This window comes from Ictalurus punctatus, chromosome 3 (genome assembly GCF_001660625.3).
Source record: "Ictalurus punctatus breed USDA103 chromosome 3, Coco_2.0, whole genome shotgun sequence".
NCBI lineage: Eukaryota > Metazoa > Chordata > Actinopteri > Siluriformes > Ictaluridae > Ictalurus > Ictalurus punctatus.
Window position 1 is genome coordinate 18,258,626 of NC_030418.2, and position 16,532 is coordinate 18,275,157.

General features: G+C 38.1%; 1 protein-coding gene across 6 annotated transcripts in view; it reads right to left on the reverse strand.

The window, feature by feature from the left end:
- Positions 1–2,191: 2,191 nt before the first annotated feature.
- The window catches only part of prkg1a (protein kinase cGMP-dependent 1a), an 88,102-nt gene continuing 73,761 nt past the window's right edge, over positions 2,192–16,532 (reverse strand). For 5 of the 6 annotated variants that reach the window (XM_017465002.2, XM_017465001.3, XM_017465005.3 and 2 more), the window contains 9 exons: positions 15,434–15,530; positions 15,010–15,149; positions 13,153–13,242; positions 12,830–12,971; positions 8,016–8,179; positions 7,778–7,900; positions 7,616–7,678; positions 6,805–6,871; positions 2,192–5,199 (listed from right to left, as the gene is read on the reverse strand). In XM_017465002.2, the coding sequence (XP_017320491.1) occupies positions 5,101–5,199; positions 6,805–6,871; positions 7,616–7,678; positions 7,778–7,900; positions 8,016–8,179; positions 12,830–12,971; positions 13,153–13,242; positions 15,010–15,149; positions 15,434–15,530 (985 nt within the window). In that variant the 3' untranslated portion in view covers positions 2,192–5,100. Of the gene's footprint in view, positions 5,200–6,804; positions 6,872–7,615; positions 7,679–7,777; positions 7,901–8,015; positions 8,180–12,829; positions 12,972–13,152; positions 13,243–15,009; positions 15,150–15,433; positions 15,531–16,532 lie in introns of those variants that run through there. The other variant, XM_017465006.3, reaches the window with a different exon arrangement.

Consider the following 16,532-nt stretch of genomic DNA (forward strand, 5'->3'; position numbering starts at 1 on the left):
CTCGCGCGCGCGCGCGCTTTGTTCTGTCGCAATAACGCGCACCTCCCAAACAAACGCGCAGACTAGGATGCATTTCCTAAGCGGGGTTTAAAGGCTGTCATTAAACTCCACTTTACCTGCCCCGAAACAGCTACAAGGTATTAACTTGACAGCTTGTATGTCTGTGTACAGTGTGTTTTGGCGCTGATCTGGACATGCAGTACAGCAAGCCATGGGAAAAAAAAGTACTTTTGCAGAGTGTTGTCAATCTGCTTGAGCACCAATAGCAAGATTTTGTACAGTGATGCTTCCCACCATATTTACACAAAAGGTTATAAGAGGTATCTTTACTAACCATGTCTAGGTGGAGCAATGAATACCTGTGTGAAGAGGAAGCATACTTAAGTGCTTTAACAGTAGTAGTAGATTTAAAGTTCCGTAAAGAATGCTAAAAGTTTTTTTCAATTTTTTTGTTTGTGTGTGTGTGTGTGTGTGTGTGTGTGTGTGTGTGTGTGTGTGTGTGTATATATATATATATATATATATATATATATATATATATATATATATATATATATATACATATATAACATTTTAAGTAATACAGTGTCATTTCAAATTAAGTGTATTATATAAAAAGTATATTTTAAAGTAATACATTTCAAATTCTAATTTAGTATGCTGTAATGGAATACATTTTAATAAGTGTATTTCTAAACATATTAAAACATGCATAAAACATAAGTATACTAACTAAAATTAAAAAGTTTATTGTTTAAACAATACAGTTTTAGTCACATTTTAAAAAGCCCTTAATTCAAACTTTAGGTCACTACACAATCACAGTTACTTTCTTGTGCATTTCTTAATGCATTTTTTGTCTGCATTTTAATGCCTGCATTGTTAGAGTAAATTGTTTTGTTGAGTTGAGTCCCGACTGCAGAAGACCAACCAAGATCTGGTCACCTGTAAATTGACAGGAAGAACATATCTGGGAAATTATTTCAGATATAACATTGATACTGCGGCTTCCAGCAGACATGCTTAGTGAGTTGAATGTACAGTGATGCTTCCTTGGCTGAGAGCAGTGTCACTTCTAGAGAATATCAAGATCAGAAGATGATTAAACGTTCTGCATGCTATCAGCCAGCAATGGTTTCATGCTCTTCTCCTGGAGATCCCATAAAATGCAGGGACAAAAGAGCATCTGTAGATGAGAATCAGAAGAGGTGTTAATAAGTGATGGCTGCAAGAACGACTTTGTTAATGTTCACAGTAGTTCACCTTGACAAGGTAGTTCACCTTTTATATTACTTGACAAGTTACACTGGCTACCTTCAATTCTATCTGGTATTATTATAGCAATATATATTATTTTATTATATTAGTATCTATCTATCTATCTAACTATCTATCTATCTATCTATCTATCTATTCTATCTATATTTTATTCTGAAATCCAAATTTGCTTTTGCTCATCTCTAACCTGCACACACACTCACAATTAGACTGCATTGTGCAAAAAATAAATAATTACAATAAAATGCAGGGACAAAAGAGCATCTGTAGATGAGAATCACAAGAAGTGTTAATAAATGGTGGCTGCAAGAACGACTTTGTTAATGTTCACAGTAGTTCACCTTTTCCTGTATTACTGTTATTAATTTATTTTTATATTACTTGACAAGTTACACAAGTTGTATCTCTAACCTGCATAAACCAACAATTAGACTGCATTGTGCAAAAAAATAAAAATAAAAATAAAATAAAATAAAATGCAGGGACAAAAGGGCATCTGTAGATGAGAACCACAGACACCTTTTCAAGACAGTTTGAATCAGGACTATGGCATGGTGAGAAATTTTGCTGCATTTTTTTGCTTGGGTACAGGGAATGCAGGGAACTTTTGATTTCTAATTTACCAGAAGTTTTCATAATTCAAGTAATGTGTACTGCAAATTTTGTTTCCCCTGCTTTGAACACATTTGATCCAACACACCAGCTTATTAACAAGCTTTACAGCAATAATAATAATAATAATAATAATAATAATAATAATAATAATAATAATAATAATTCCACACTGTGCAGAACTGTGAAATTCCAAGAACAGGTAATGAAAGCACTAATTTTTAATAGTCTGGCTCCCTCTGTTGGTGTTAAATGAAAACCTACAGTAGATCAAAGAATGAGAGACTGGGCTACATAACACTTAAAAGTAATTGATCTTTATTTCAGCTTTATAAAGTTAATAACAGGCACTCTGCAGGTGACATTGCACAACAAGGACCTCAGAATACAGTCATATAAAATAAATATCTTGGCAAAAATCATGCCACTCAGGACAAAAATAAAATAAAATAAAATAAATGCAACGCAGACTTGGCGAGTAAAGGCAGAGTTAAGACAGTTAAGACGAGGTCTTATACTACTGTACATGAAGAAATGACATTTAATTATCTAAGGCATTATATATTAATGGTTTTCAGTAAAATTGTTAATGCCTGCTAGGGCTGAACAGCCTTATACAATTTACGTGATAAACATGTACAGTATTACAACAAATCTGTGTAGGCAATTCAAGAACTGTTCATTATCCTCATACAGGGTTAGATCATTTTCAAGTAGGTAGAAATCATACTGTTGGACAACAGATGAAACATGTCCTTGCCAAACACTGGCAGTTAAAGCAACCAAATGTAAAAAAAAAAAAAAGAAAAGAAAAAGAAAAAAAGAAAAGAAAAAAAAAAACACGAAAAAAGAGTGGTTATTTATAAATAATGCCCCAGATTTATATTGTGTCCATTGTGGGCTATATAGTAAGCATTAGATGCAAGTTACTGCAAATCATGGTTGCCTTCTCCTCTTTGTTTAGTTGCAGTGACTATGTCAGATCAATAAGTAGTTAAGGGAGGACTCAGCTGAGGAGGGCACCTCAATGCAGTTTAGTAAGACATATGCTATATGTTATAATATTCAGCATTGGGTACTGTAGCACAGTACAAATTCACAAATGAAACAGTCAGATAATGCAGTGCTATTTGTTTTCATCTATGCTGCAAGTCAAGCCACATAAAAATACAGAGGCAACATAATGCCTTAAGGACACATAGTTCCGTGTCTCTGTCAAATTTCACAGTGTCTAGCTGTGTGCAGATTTAGAAAAAAAAGGAAAGTGACTTTTCACTGTAGATTGTCTAAAACAGATTTGACCATGTTTGCAATACTAGAGGAAATGGATGTGTTGTGATGGTGAGCATTTAGGCTTTGGTGCAGCACAGAGATGATCAATAGAGAGGATTAGGATGCCATTAACTTAAGGCACTGTGTCTTTTCACGATCAGCTAATTTTTAATGTAATCTGTGAAATGTTGTATCTGTGAAACACCTGAATTCATCTATAGCTATTTGATCATATCTTATGAGGCTGTTACAACCTCAGTTCCTCAAGACTCACTTCATAGGCCTGTTAGAAACCTGACTGATCACAGTGGTTACTGGTTACAAACAATTATTTCTCATTCCAGCCTTGCTGTACAGCTATGTTCACATTACAAGCCTTATTACTCAATTCCATCAATTCCATTATTTTCCTTAGCTCAGGTCTGATCTGCTTTGATAGCTCACATTCATAAGTTAGTGACCCATATCTGCTATTAATGTGAATAAACTTGTGCCTTCCACATGAGCAATCCACATGCATACCATATTGTAAACTGATAATGATTCGCATGTGCCCTAAACATAAACAAATTCACCATATATTTTTGACAATCCATCATTGCTCAGGCAATAAAATCAGCACAAAGGTTATTTGCTCTAGAGGTCAGCAGGCAGCTTGTGGGCTGTTCATGATAAGTGTGAGGTGAAACAAGTCCTGCTGCATAGCCTTTGCTCTTTTTCTGGTTATTACTGAAACGTCTATGTGGAGAGGTGTGTGGGTGTGGGAGCAGAGCCAGCAGTGATATGTGCATGAATATGAACAAAGAAAAAAATAACTGACAGTTTTCGAAATGGTTGATTTAGGGTCACATATGAAAGTGATCTGTGTGAAGATTTCAGTGTTCACAAAGAATAAGAATAAGGTCTGTGCCACATTTAAATAAATAATAAAAAAAGGTCCAGCTTCAACCTTGTAATGTGAACGTAGCCTAATAGGCTGTATCTTACTATATAAAAAGCTGACTATTCTAAATTCAATGTGCTCATTGGGCATATAATATTAATAACGTTATGAATCTGAGGCACACCCGGAGCTGTGAGAAACCAAACAAACTCTGGGCTGGTCACATCCCAAGCCATATCAGCCAAATTCAGTTACACCCAACAATAATGTAATTATTAAATTATTATACAAATATCTGCATCGGGCACTTCTGAGACGTATTAACAGGCATTATTAGAAATCCAACACCAAATTGTGCTTTTTAATAATCGTCAGCTAAAGCATAACATTTTTTTGGGTAATATATTACTATGTACATGTTCTGTAATAACCTAATTAGCTATAATAGTAACATTAGGACATTAGTAGCCTGGACACCCAGAATCCTGGCTTTGATGTGTAGTGTTTGAGTCCAATTTTGTGTAGCACACTTTACTGAGTAGTCTGCACAAGAGTTAGAAAAGACTTTGCAGCCAATCATGGACAAAAGGTAATCAAGTGAGGTCACAACCTGCTACAACATATCCACAATATCCTGTGTTATGAAGGGCTTGTGGCAGGTATGCATATACACGCATACACACACACACACACACACACACACACACACACACACACACACACACACACACACACACGCATACATGCATACACATACGTACATACACACACACACAATATGAATATATTATTCCCCCCTTGTTATTAGGAGTGGTGTATAAGAAGTCCCGAGTATTGTAAGTCCACAAGGATTTTAATTCCTCTCTTGCAACAGTCGACACTAAACCAAAAAGAAGTGTTTTGTTTTTCTCTCCTTCGACCGGTCTGCGCTCTCTCTCTCTCTCTCTCTCCTCAAGCAGTTTTAAATGCAGCCTGTTCCAAAAGAAGCAGCTCTGTTCCAGGCAACAGTGGAACAGGTCTTTAGTTTGGTGTGTATACGCTTTTATTGTACAGATTTAGAAATCTATATCCCAGCCAGAGTTATCGTCAGGAGGAGGGTCCTCATTATCCTCAGGAAAGCTGTCAAAGTTGCTTGTGTCTGTTGCTGATGTGACCTGGGAGCATATCATAAAACAGGTCATGTAATCCCATCCTACCAAAATATACATACACTACAGAATGGTAATTTAATATCATCCAGCACCTTACTTTTAGTAGCATGCATGCTTTTTATAGAAACTTTACTTTAGTTTCCATCTATATATTGTAGCATCACTGCGTCTTAGTATAACATGTGCTCATGTGCGTACTTGTGAGTCTCCCCAGTTACATGTTATAATGTATGTCTTTCTTTAATAAAAACGTATACTGTTTCAAAGGAAATGTGTTTATGGGTTTATCCATGCCAGATCATGTAACACAGGCGCATTAGTATGCGACGTTTGTTTACTGTTCAACAGAAGCCCAGTGGGTTTTGTTACTACCTGCTGGTTTTCCCTCTTCGAGCAGTTCTGCGGCTAACCACCAAGTCTGTTGTTGTGCTGTAAATGTGTGTGTGTTAGGCAATAAAAACGCAAGTACACTGTGTTAATAATGCTTGCTGGTCCAGCTTCTTTCTCGCCGACGCTACAATATAGTTAAAGTTAAAGCTGTATAAAAAGCATGGTCAGCAGGCTAGCTGCTCATAATTTAAGCACTTTAGTCCCACTTTATATTAAGTGTCTGTAATAACTGTGTAGTTACACACAGTTATTATGGAACTATTACCCCTGTCTGTACTGTTACAGATGGTTTTCAGTAGCACATCTTATGTAAATATTAGCTTCAGTCTTGGCATATGTAAGAACTAAAGTGTATCTTCACATTTTAAATTCTAACTTTTGCATATTTCCTATAAAATATTTAAGTTACAACATGCTAACCCAGCAAAATCCAGTGGAGTAATAGAAAGCTGTAGTTATACAGTACCTCGTGCTAACTACACATTGACTACACAACCTCCTACCTATTTTAGTTTAACATCTATAAAAGTTTGCAGTTCACAGTTTCTATGGAGTTAGTATGCGGATATTTCCACGACCAAAAATAAAATGTTATTGAAAGCCAGCAGTTGATAGTGACGTCCTTTTTTAACCGTAAATCTACAGAAGATCCATCTGTAACAGTGCCACTATCCAGAGTAATCACTACACTGTTATTAGAGACATTTAATATAAAGTAGGACCACATTGAGAAAAATGTATTAAAGGTGGCATTTTAAGCATTCCACATCTATGGCTGCAACCGAATATCATATTACCCTACTACGAAGTAGGCGAAAGGCAGTAAGCCAAAAGGAGTAGTATATCCGAATTCTTAGTATTCATAAAACAGTAGGTGAGAAACACCCAGATGACCTACTGCTTCCACTGAGATTCTGCAGTAGGATACCAATGGACAATGTCCTGTCCCATAAGGCAACAGGACTGGTGCAGAAGAGTTGTCCGAACCAAAAATCGCGTAAGGCAGTGCGTCGGTTCTTTTTAAGTTGTAGATCACATAACAATGCCAGCATGGTGGATGTAATATGTCCGGATTGTATTCAAACTGCACACATATACTGATCATTACGTACTGCGTCAACAGCCGAGCAGTAGGTACTGAATCGAATGCAGTAGGTACTGTCACAGTACACAATTTCAGACACAGCCTATCTGTATGTACAGTAGCTGTGTACTTACACTAGGGATGATGGGAGGCGTCAGCGTTCCCTTCCGTAAGCCGTCCCAGTTAAAGCCTTCAAACCACCTGTACAAAGCACAGTAATGAGCACGGATGGGACTGGGACAAATGTAATGTTTAATTCAGAAGATGATCTGGTACAAAAAAAATCACTGTAAATTTTACAGTAATTTAATAACTATCAACAGGATTGTCAATAAGTACTGTAATTTTTTTTTTTTTTTTTTTACAATAAACAACTAAGCAGAAGGTTAAGGGTCTTGCTAAATGACCCTACCATAGCAGACTGACAGTGCAGGGATTTGAACACACACCCTTCTGCTCTGTAACTCAAAGCCTCAACTACTGAGCCACTGCAACTAGCTCAACTAGTTTGCATTAATTCAGCCTCTTCTACCACTGAATTAACTCACACTAAAATATTGCAGTTCAGAATCAATACAAACTGGTTGCACTCATTGCATTAAGACTTTGAGTTACAATACATACATTCAAATCTCAGCACTGCCAAACTGCTACAGTTGGGCCCTTGAGCAAAAGCCTCAACCTTCTGCTCAGATATATCCTGCAACAATTGTTGGAAATGGATTATGTGTTATTTTATACTATGTAAGCTATTACAGTACTTTACTGTAAATGTGTTTACAGTTGTTTATTGTAATTATTTGTACTTTGTTGCTAGTAAATTACTATAATATTTATTATTTTTTTTAATAATGTGAGTAAAGCTAATTATATAAGGTAACATAAATAATTAGCTATATACACACAGCAGTTAGCTATACAACACAAAACCATATACACACTCACTTGTGCTTTTGAATATCCTTGACGCCATTCTTCAAATTTCCTAATCTTTCAGAAGGAGTGTCTCTGGAACAAACAAACAAACAAAAAAACAAACAAAAAACACTGTCATTGAGTGCCATTTTAACAGCAGCAGGCGTTATTTGCATGTCAACTTGAACACACCTGCATAACTTTTTAATGAGATTGGCAGCATTTTTTGTAATCTTCTTTGGAAATTCAATCATGTCAATGCCTCTTAGAATAATGTTGTATGTCTTCATGGGGTCAGGGCCTGAAAAAGGAGGGCTAAAATATATTCGGGATTAGAGATTCAAACATTGTTTTTTTTTTTTCAGATATCTATAAATGTGACTACTAAATGTAGTGTTATTTATTTACTGTACACTACACTTTTTCTTACCTGCCTGTTAGTAGTTCATACATGAGGATGCCCAAGGACCAGTAGTCTGCTGAGATATCATGACCTTTGTTAAGAATGATCTCAGGGGCTACGTACTCTGGTGTACCACAGAATGTCCATGTCTTCTTCCCAAATCCAATCTTCTTAGCAAAGCCAAAGTCCACCTTCGAGAAGGTAAAAGAAGTATTTTACAGTTCCTGCTATTTTAACATACACTTCTGGGCAAAACTGGGCCAAGCCCAAAATGGCAAAATATTGAGCTTTTAATGGTCTTAACAACATCATGGTCAGGAAATTAGCAAAAATTAAAGATAAATTAACTTAGTATGGGATAGCTTTTGATTTATTTAAATGTTTAAGCCTTATGGCTCAACTTCCAGACAGCGTTTCATTTATTTATTTATTTATTTTTGTACACCTAGAGATGTGTTCTTTTGAATTTTACATCAAACATATTAATCATTATCATGATTATATTTTTGTAAAACTGTACAAACATTACATCACATTTATGGTATTTGGCAGATGCCCTTGTCCAGGGGAGCAACTGAGCTGAGCAGCTGAGCTATTGAGGGTTAAAGGACTTGCTAAAGGACCCAGCAGTGGCAGCTTGGAGGTGCTGGGATTTAAACTCACAACCTTTGGATCAGAAGTCCAACTCTTCCTTCCAAAAAGACTATATAATTTAATTTCCCTGTTTCTACCTTTTCCCCAAACAGCAAAAGTAAATGAGCAAATCGTGGCACAGGAGATCTCAGGAGTGCATTTGTTTAATTCTTGCTAATTTTCTGACCAGTGATTTGTTGTTAAGACCATTAAAAGCTTAATATTGTTGTAGTGTTAATTACAGTTGTTGAGTTACAGTTATTTTATATGTCTTAATAATGAGTCCGGTATTAGCCAATCAGATGTGGCTACGTCATTATACCGGAACTAGTTGACTATGTTATGTTTTCTAAGGCAGTATGCTCGTAGGCTCTGGTGCGGATGTTTGACAGATCCATCAGCACTGGGCAAGAGCATAACTCCGTTGTTGTAAGTTTGTGCTTAATAAGTAAGTGAAATTCCTGCAGCAGATTCTCTTCGTTGTGTGTTTCTCTTCACGCCTCCACGGACACTTATAAGCCAAGACGAAAGCACAACAAGTGGTGTGAGAAGGTGAGCTTGAAAGAAATTCATTGATTTGATTGATGTTATAATCACTGAAAAATGCGATGTGAAGCAGTATTAAAGACCGATGGGGCCACGTCTATTTATTTTTTTTGCGCTATCTGTAAATCCACGGCGAAAAAAGAGGCATGGGGTCTCCCTTCTCCCAGCGGACGGGATGGCGCAGGCAGTCTACCACGTTCCACAGCCATTACTACAAAGCCCTGTGATTCTATATTGAATCTCACAGTTCACCAAATGTATTTCGGTATCTAAAGACTACTAGAAGAAAAAGGACATTAATTAAATATATAAAATAAAATAAAAAGAAAATTCAAGAGGAAGAGAAGTTTCAAGTTAAATTTTAATACAACTTAGATATGAGTGAGCAAGAAGGCGAACTTGGAGCATCAGCCGCTCCAGACCCTCCACACTGGCTACAGGCTATGCTGTCACAACAAAATTAACAGCTCCAACATGCCATTTCACCTCTACTCCAAAGATTGGAAGCAACAGAGGCTAGTTTGCTTGCTCTCACACGGCAGCCCCTTGCCAGCACGGTAACACGTGGTCCCCATCCACATGAAGACACTACCACACTTTTAGCTGTCCCTGATAGAACCCACATGACAGATGGTGATGCTACAGGGCCTTCAGAGGCTGACCAGCTTTTGATAGACGTGTACAGAGCCCTGCTAGTCCAACTTCCTCCACACCTGGCCCGAATGTGAGACCCAGAAGCCGTGTGCAGGGACCCAGCCATTATAATGGCTCTTTCAATTTGGGTTCAAACACGCACATGACTTCAACTACTTCAGCATCCACCAATCACCTCACAGCCCCTCGTGGTAGAGCTCCAGATGGACCTAAAGCTAAACTTAACACGTATGATGCTAAAGATGACTGGGACTCCTTCACCATTCCTTTTGAACGAAGTGCTGTCATGTACAGATGGAGCACAGTGGAGAGAGTGGATAAGATCCATGAATGTCTACGGGGAGCTGCTGTCAGATATCTGTGTTCATTACCTGAACACATACGTGAAGATTACTTTCTGATGAAAGAACAACTGGCTTTCCTATTTGGCCAAAAAGAGCCTCCCACCACAGCACGGAGGAGACTGGGTGAACTGCGCCAGACTAAAGAAACTGTTTCTGAATTTGCTGAGGAGGTTCACAGACTGGTCATTTCAGCTTATCCTGGAGTTGATACTGAGCTCAGGGAGCAAATTGCTGCTGATGCTTTTCTCAAAGGGTTGCGCAACCAGAAAGTGGCATATGAGGTTATGAACCGTGACCCTGTATCACTGGATAAGGCACATCGGTTAGTTTCATCTTATGAACACAACTTCAAAGCCACACTCGGACGTGACTTTGATCAGAAGGGGAGGACACGTAGAGTATCCTGGGCTGATCAAAATATGGACTCTGATGAGGAGCCACAGGTCTTGCAATCACGTAAATTTTCATGAGCTCAGAACTCATCCCATCCTATATATCTGAAGGCAAGGGGCCAGACTATGCCATTTCAAGAGTGCTGTTAGAGAGTGATTTCACTGTGCCGCCAGAGTGTGAATGTCTAGTTTGGGGTGTGTTAGACGACCCAAAATCAGAATTCCCTGCTGTTCTAGAGCCTGTTATCCTGGGTGATGGATTGTCGTCAGGTAGCATCATGATTAATATGGAACAGAGAATCCCAGTTAGGCTATGCAACATCGCAGCTTCCAGTAGACCCTTATCATGGGGAGTCTGTTTAGGTGTAATCATCAAAGCATATCCTGATATTAAAAAGGACAGCGATGGTGCCTGTTCAGTTCCAGTTCACGCTCAGTTGTATGAAAAAGGGGGGGGGACTCAATGTTAAAAGATCCTGACAGTGAGTCTCAAGATAAGCACAACACAAGAAGGGTGTCGTCACAAAATTCTCTTGACCTTCCAGAGCATCCCAGGCAGTTGTTCACCTCTGCAAGTGAAACGCTCACTGAGGAGCAACAAGATGTGTTAGTAGCCCTGCTGAGTAAACATAAAGCAGTCCTCGCAACAACGGACGATCATCTTGGGACGTTCTCTGCTCTTGAGCACAGCACTGACACAGGAATGTCTAAGCCTGTTCGACAGCCAGTGCGACGCACCCCTTTAGGGTTTTGGAATGAGGAAGAAACGCATCTCAAGAAAATGCTCAATTCAGGCATCGTTGTCCCCTCAAGCTCAGAATGGGCATCTCCTATTGTCCTTGCAAGAAAGAAGGATGGGGGGGGGGTTTCGCTGGTGTGTAGACTATCGCCAGCTTAATGATATTACCATTAAGGACGCATACCCCCTACCAAAAATAGAGGGATGCCTTGATGTGCTGGGTGGTGCAAAGACATTCTCAACACTTGACCTTCAGTCAGTTTACTGACAGATCGAAATGAATAAAAAAGACAGATCCAAGACTGCTTTCGTGATGAGTTATGGACTATTCGAGTACACCAGAATGCAATTTGGTCTGTGCAATGCACCCAGCACATTCCAGAGAGCCATGGAGTTGGTTCTACGAGGATTGAAGTGGGACACTTTGCTGATATACCTGGACGACATAATAATCTTTGGGGAAGATGTGGAACAGTGTACACTCGGTACACTGCAGAGGTCTTTCTGAGGTTGCAGGAATATGGTCTAAAGTTAAAGGCCTCAAAATGCGAAGGGATTAAGACCAATCCAGCCCTCATTAATGACGTTAGGGACTGAAAGCCACCAACCAGCATCCAGGAACTGCAGTCTTTCCTGGGTCTTTGCAATTATTACAGGAGGTTCGTCGCTAAGTTTGCTGAAATCAATGCACTTTTGACAATGCTGCTCAAGAAAGGGACTCACTACATCTGGAAAGAGGAGCAACAAAGGGCCTACAAACATCTTAAATGGAGTCTCACGACCGCACCAATCTTGGTGTTCCCAATTACATCAGGACAGTTCGTCCTTGACACCAATGCGTCCAGCCTGAGTATTCGAGCGGTGCTCTCACAGTTACAGTTGGAAGAAGAGAAAGTCATCTCATTTGCCAGCTGTCTCCTCACACCAGCTCACCAGAGATACTGTGTCACACATAAGGAACTCCTAGCAGTTGTCAGATTTACTAGACAGTTTCGTCACTATTTGCTGGGGTCTAACTTCATACTGCAGACAGATCACAGCAGACTAACGTGGCTTTAAAGCCTAATATATATATATATATATATATATATATATATATATATATATATATATATATAAAGCGACCAGAAGATCAACTTGCTCGGTGGCTTTTTTACAGTTAATTACAGTTGTTGAGTTACAGTTATTTTATATGTCTTAATAATGAGTCTGGTATTAGCCAATCAGATGTGGCTACATCATTATACCGGAACTAGTTGACTGTGTTGTTATGTTTTCTAAGGCAGTAGGTTCGTAGGCTCCGGTGCGGATGGTTGTTGACAAATCCATCAGCACTAGGCAAGAGCATAACTCCGTTGCTGTAAGTTTGTACTTAATAAGTAAGTAAAGTTCCTGCAGCGGATTCTCTTTGTTGTGTGTTTCTCTTCACGTCTCCACGGACACTTATAAGCCAAGACGAAAGCACAACAATATTTTGCCATTTTTTTTGCCCAGGAGTGTAATACACATCTCAATCTGATAATATAACTTTACCAGTTTGGCGTAGCCCCGGTGGTCCAGTATAAGGTTCTCTGGTTTGAGGTCTCTGTAAATAATGCCTTTGGAATGCAGATAGGCGAAAGCCTCCACTACACATGCAGTGTAAAATCGTGTAGTAGAATCCTCAAACGAACCCCTGGATTAGACAAAAAACAAACAAACAAACAAACAACAACAACAACAACAACAAAACAAGTTACCATACTAGAGTAGTTACCGTAGAGTTCCCATACTAGAGTAGTTGCAATGGCAAATATAAGGTGGAAATGCAGAAATAAACAGTAATTAAGGAATTAATTAAATAAGTGTGTACAGACCTGTCTCTGAGGATAGTCCATAATTCTCCTCCCAGACACGCCTCCATCAGCATATACAGGTATTTACTGTCCTTAAAAGTCCTGTATAGCCTGAATAATAATAATAATAAAATATAACACTAACATTTAGGCTGTGGTATTACGATTTCACAGTGAGTCACAGTGTATCATCAGACGATGAACTCATTGTTCACGTTTTCAAAAAACTTTTTTTTAAAAATCACATTTATTACCATATACCTGTTCACTTTTTTTTAGCCAATCAAGTTTCTTACTGTAGGGTTCTCATATGTTTTTGTATTTGGCTGCAACACCTGAAACCCCTTTGACTGTTTGAAGGTGCAGTAGTTGAGTTTTTTTCCTACTAATAATGCAACTAAGTTGAAAAAACATGTACATGATAAAAAACAAGTAAGCTGGAAAAAAGGGGAAAAAAGTATTACATGTATGAAAAAACCCTTTTGGAAAACTGCATTATGGTCCAGAATGCATGTTTGTTTATACGTGGCCCTCCTGTCAATCATTTTATAGACACTCCCACACACCCCTTCACTCCACCCTCTTCTAATACAACAGTTAACAGCAACATGCTAATACAACAGCTTAGCACTCATAGCAGCTTATTATGAAGAAACAAAAAGGACAGCGACTGCACTCATGACCACTCTCATAAATCATTATAAGCTGGATTTGCATGTTTGTAGTGTTATGTATTGTGCTTGAAAGTGATTTAATGACAGTCCTTGCTAATGCTAACTCTAGTTATCATGCAAATGCTAGTTGAACCACTGTTTTGTGTTCATGGGTGGGAAAAGGGGGTGGGCTCAAATAGTAAAAAAATAATAATTCAAACCTTATTAAGCTCCAGCTACTTAACCGATAACAGAAAAGAAGAAAGAAGAACAATTAGAGGATCATTTTTGTTGTTGTTGTTATTTACACAAGGATGTGCAAAGATACTTTTGTATGTAATGAATCACCATATATGGTAAACAACTTCCCTTTGAAAGGCCAGATAGATCAAGGTACTGCTGTTGTGTACAACATATAGCATATTGGAAGGTCTAAGAAAGTGAACTACACCGACAGTTCAGTACAAACAGGGTACTGTTACGACTGATAAAATGTTACGACTAATAAAAATAAAAAACATGTTTATTAGACTGTATGGTTACAGTATATGTGTTTTGTTCGGCTCATAGTTAGTTAGAAAATATGAGATCTGTCTGCAATTTCTCGTTGAAATGTACCTGTGGTTTAAAAACTCTAGAATGGAGATAAACTAAAACTGCATTGGGATGACGAAATCGACTGATGAGCCACTCATCAATCTCAACAAAGACTTTCCTGTGCTCCTTAAAGACATTGTGCATTGCTGTGCGTGTCAATTCTTAAAGCAAGGCATCATCGTAATCAATCTTTACATGTGCCTTTTATATGATTTTACTGCACACTTCATGTGTCGCCTGTCTGCACCTTGTGTGCGCTGAAATCAGTAATCACTCTACCAGTTATGCTGATGATGCATATTGAGAGGGATGAGATATTCTCACAATGAGTTTATCTGCAGTTACACTTTTCTCTTATTAGGGGTTTCTACATACAGTGCCCTCCACAATATTGGCACCCTTGGTAAAAATGAGCAAAGAAGGCTGTGAAAAATTGTCTTTATTGTTCAACCTTTTGATCTTTTATTTTAAAAAGTCACAATTTTTTTTTCTCATGGATATCAAACATTTGCAAACAACACAGGATTATAAAAAAAAAAACTTTGTTAAATATAGGTGTTCAACAATTATTGGCAACCCTATGAATTAATGAGAAAAATATATTTGAGGTATATGCCACTTTGAGTACCTGACGATGAAGTCCGAGTGAGCTTCCTGCATTATGAGTTTCTCTGAGCGGATGTGCTCCTGTTGTCTGGTGTCTACAATGTGGCGCTTTTTCAGGATCTTCATAGCAAATGTCTTATACTCATCACTCTTCAGCTGTACCTGGGATTACAAATTAGGCAACAAAGATCAACGTAACCCCTTGTGCAATAAAAGCTTTTAGTTTAATCCAAATAGTAAAAGTTTACACTGGGTGCTACCTCAGATACACAGAATTCTAAATTCTTAGTTCATTGAGCACATCAGCCATGCTCCTTAACTTAAGCTCAAAGACACGAGCATTGTATACCATGCTTAATTTGCATCATCCACCCAAAAATACACAGTTAGATAGACATCCTTTCCTTTGAAAGTGTTTTGCAAGCAAGATCAAATGTTGTATTTACCAGCTCAACACGTCCAAATCCTCCAACTCCAAGGGTGTCTATGATGTTGAAGTCTGACAGGTGCAGGTTGAAGAAGAATGCATTCTCTGCCTCGTACCTGCATGACACCAAGCGGAGAAGTGGGAAGCGTTTAGAGGAATTTAGCCGAATGGGAAAGATAGCTGAAGTTGATGGGTGGAACATTTTCAATCCGCAAAGACCATGAACCAAACATTCATTTCGTCTCATTTCTGCACAAAGATTAATCGAGTTAAAATCTAGATAAAGTCTGAAGTCTGTTTTAATCAATTGAGCTAACACAGTTGTCTTCACTGACATTGTATCCATTTGGTCTGTGTATTTTTATTAAGACAACCCACTTGATGCTATAAAAAGTGTTCACACTACATGTTCTTTTAACATCGAACTTTCAGCAAGACAAAGTTTATACTGACGTGATATTGGTTACTTACTGATGATATTGGTATCAATTATTGAAAGGAAATTCTCTTATATCATGTATTTTCTTATATTATGAACTGCTGTCAAATACCTATGATGAATGTATTCATTTAATTACCTCTTTGAATAAGCTGATCAACTGCCATCCTTTATTATAGCTGACACATGTACTTTCTATATCTTGAAAAGACTTATTTCTGTAGTGTGCTGTGTCTTTTGTCTAAATCTGTCTAGCACCTGCACAAGTAGAAACCCGCCTACGCAATGCTGTTATCTATGTGTATAAATATTCCTGTTCTAGACAAAATAAACTGGATGTCTCTGTGAACAGCATGTTTGTCAGTGTGTGTGTTCATTTAGAATCCCCAGGCCTGAAACGCTCTGCGGTCAACCACACATAGCACAGAATTAAACGTTAAGAGAAATAAAAGGCTGAAAAAAGGCTGATGGAGGACTGAAGGACATAATCTGAGATTCCTTTGTCTTTAACAATTATCTTATCATAAGATGGCTGATCTGCTCTGACCAGCTTTTGTCGTTTCGATTTTTATGGGAAGGAATAGACTGAAAATAGTCTCAGAAGTCACCCTGAAACATCGCTCTTCCCGAGCCATAAGCATGTCTTTTAACCTTTTAGAAAGGATTAAGAAAATCTCAA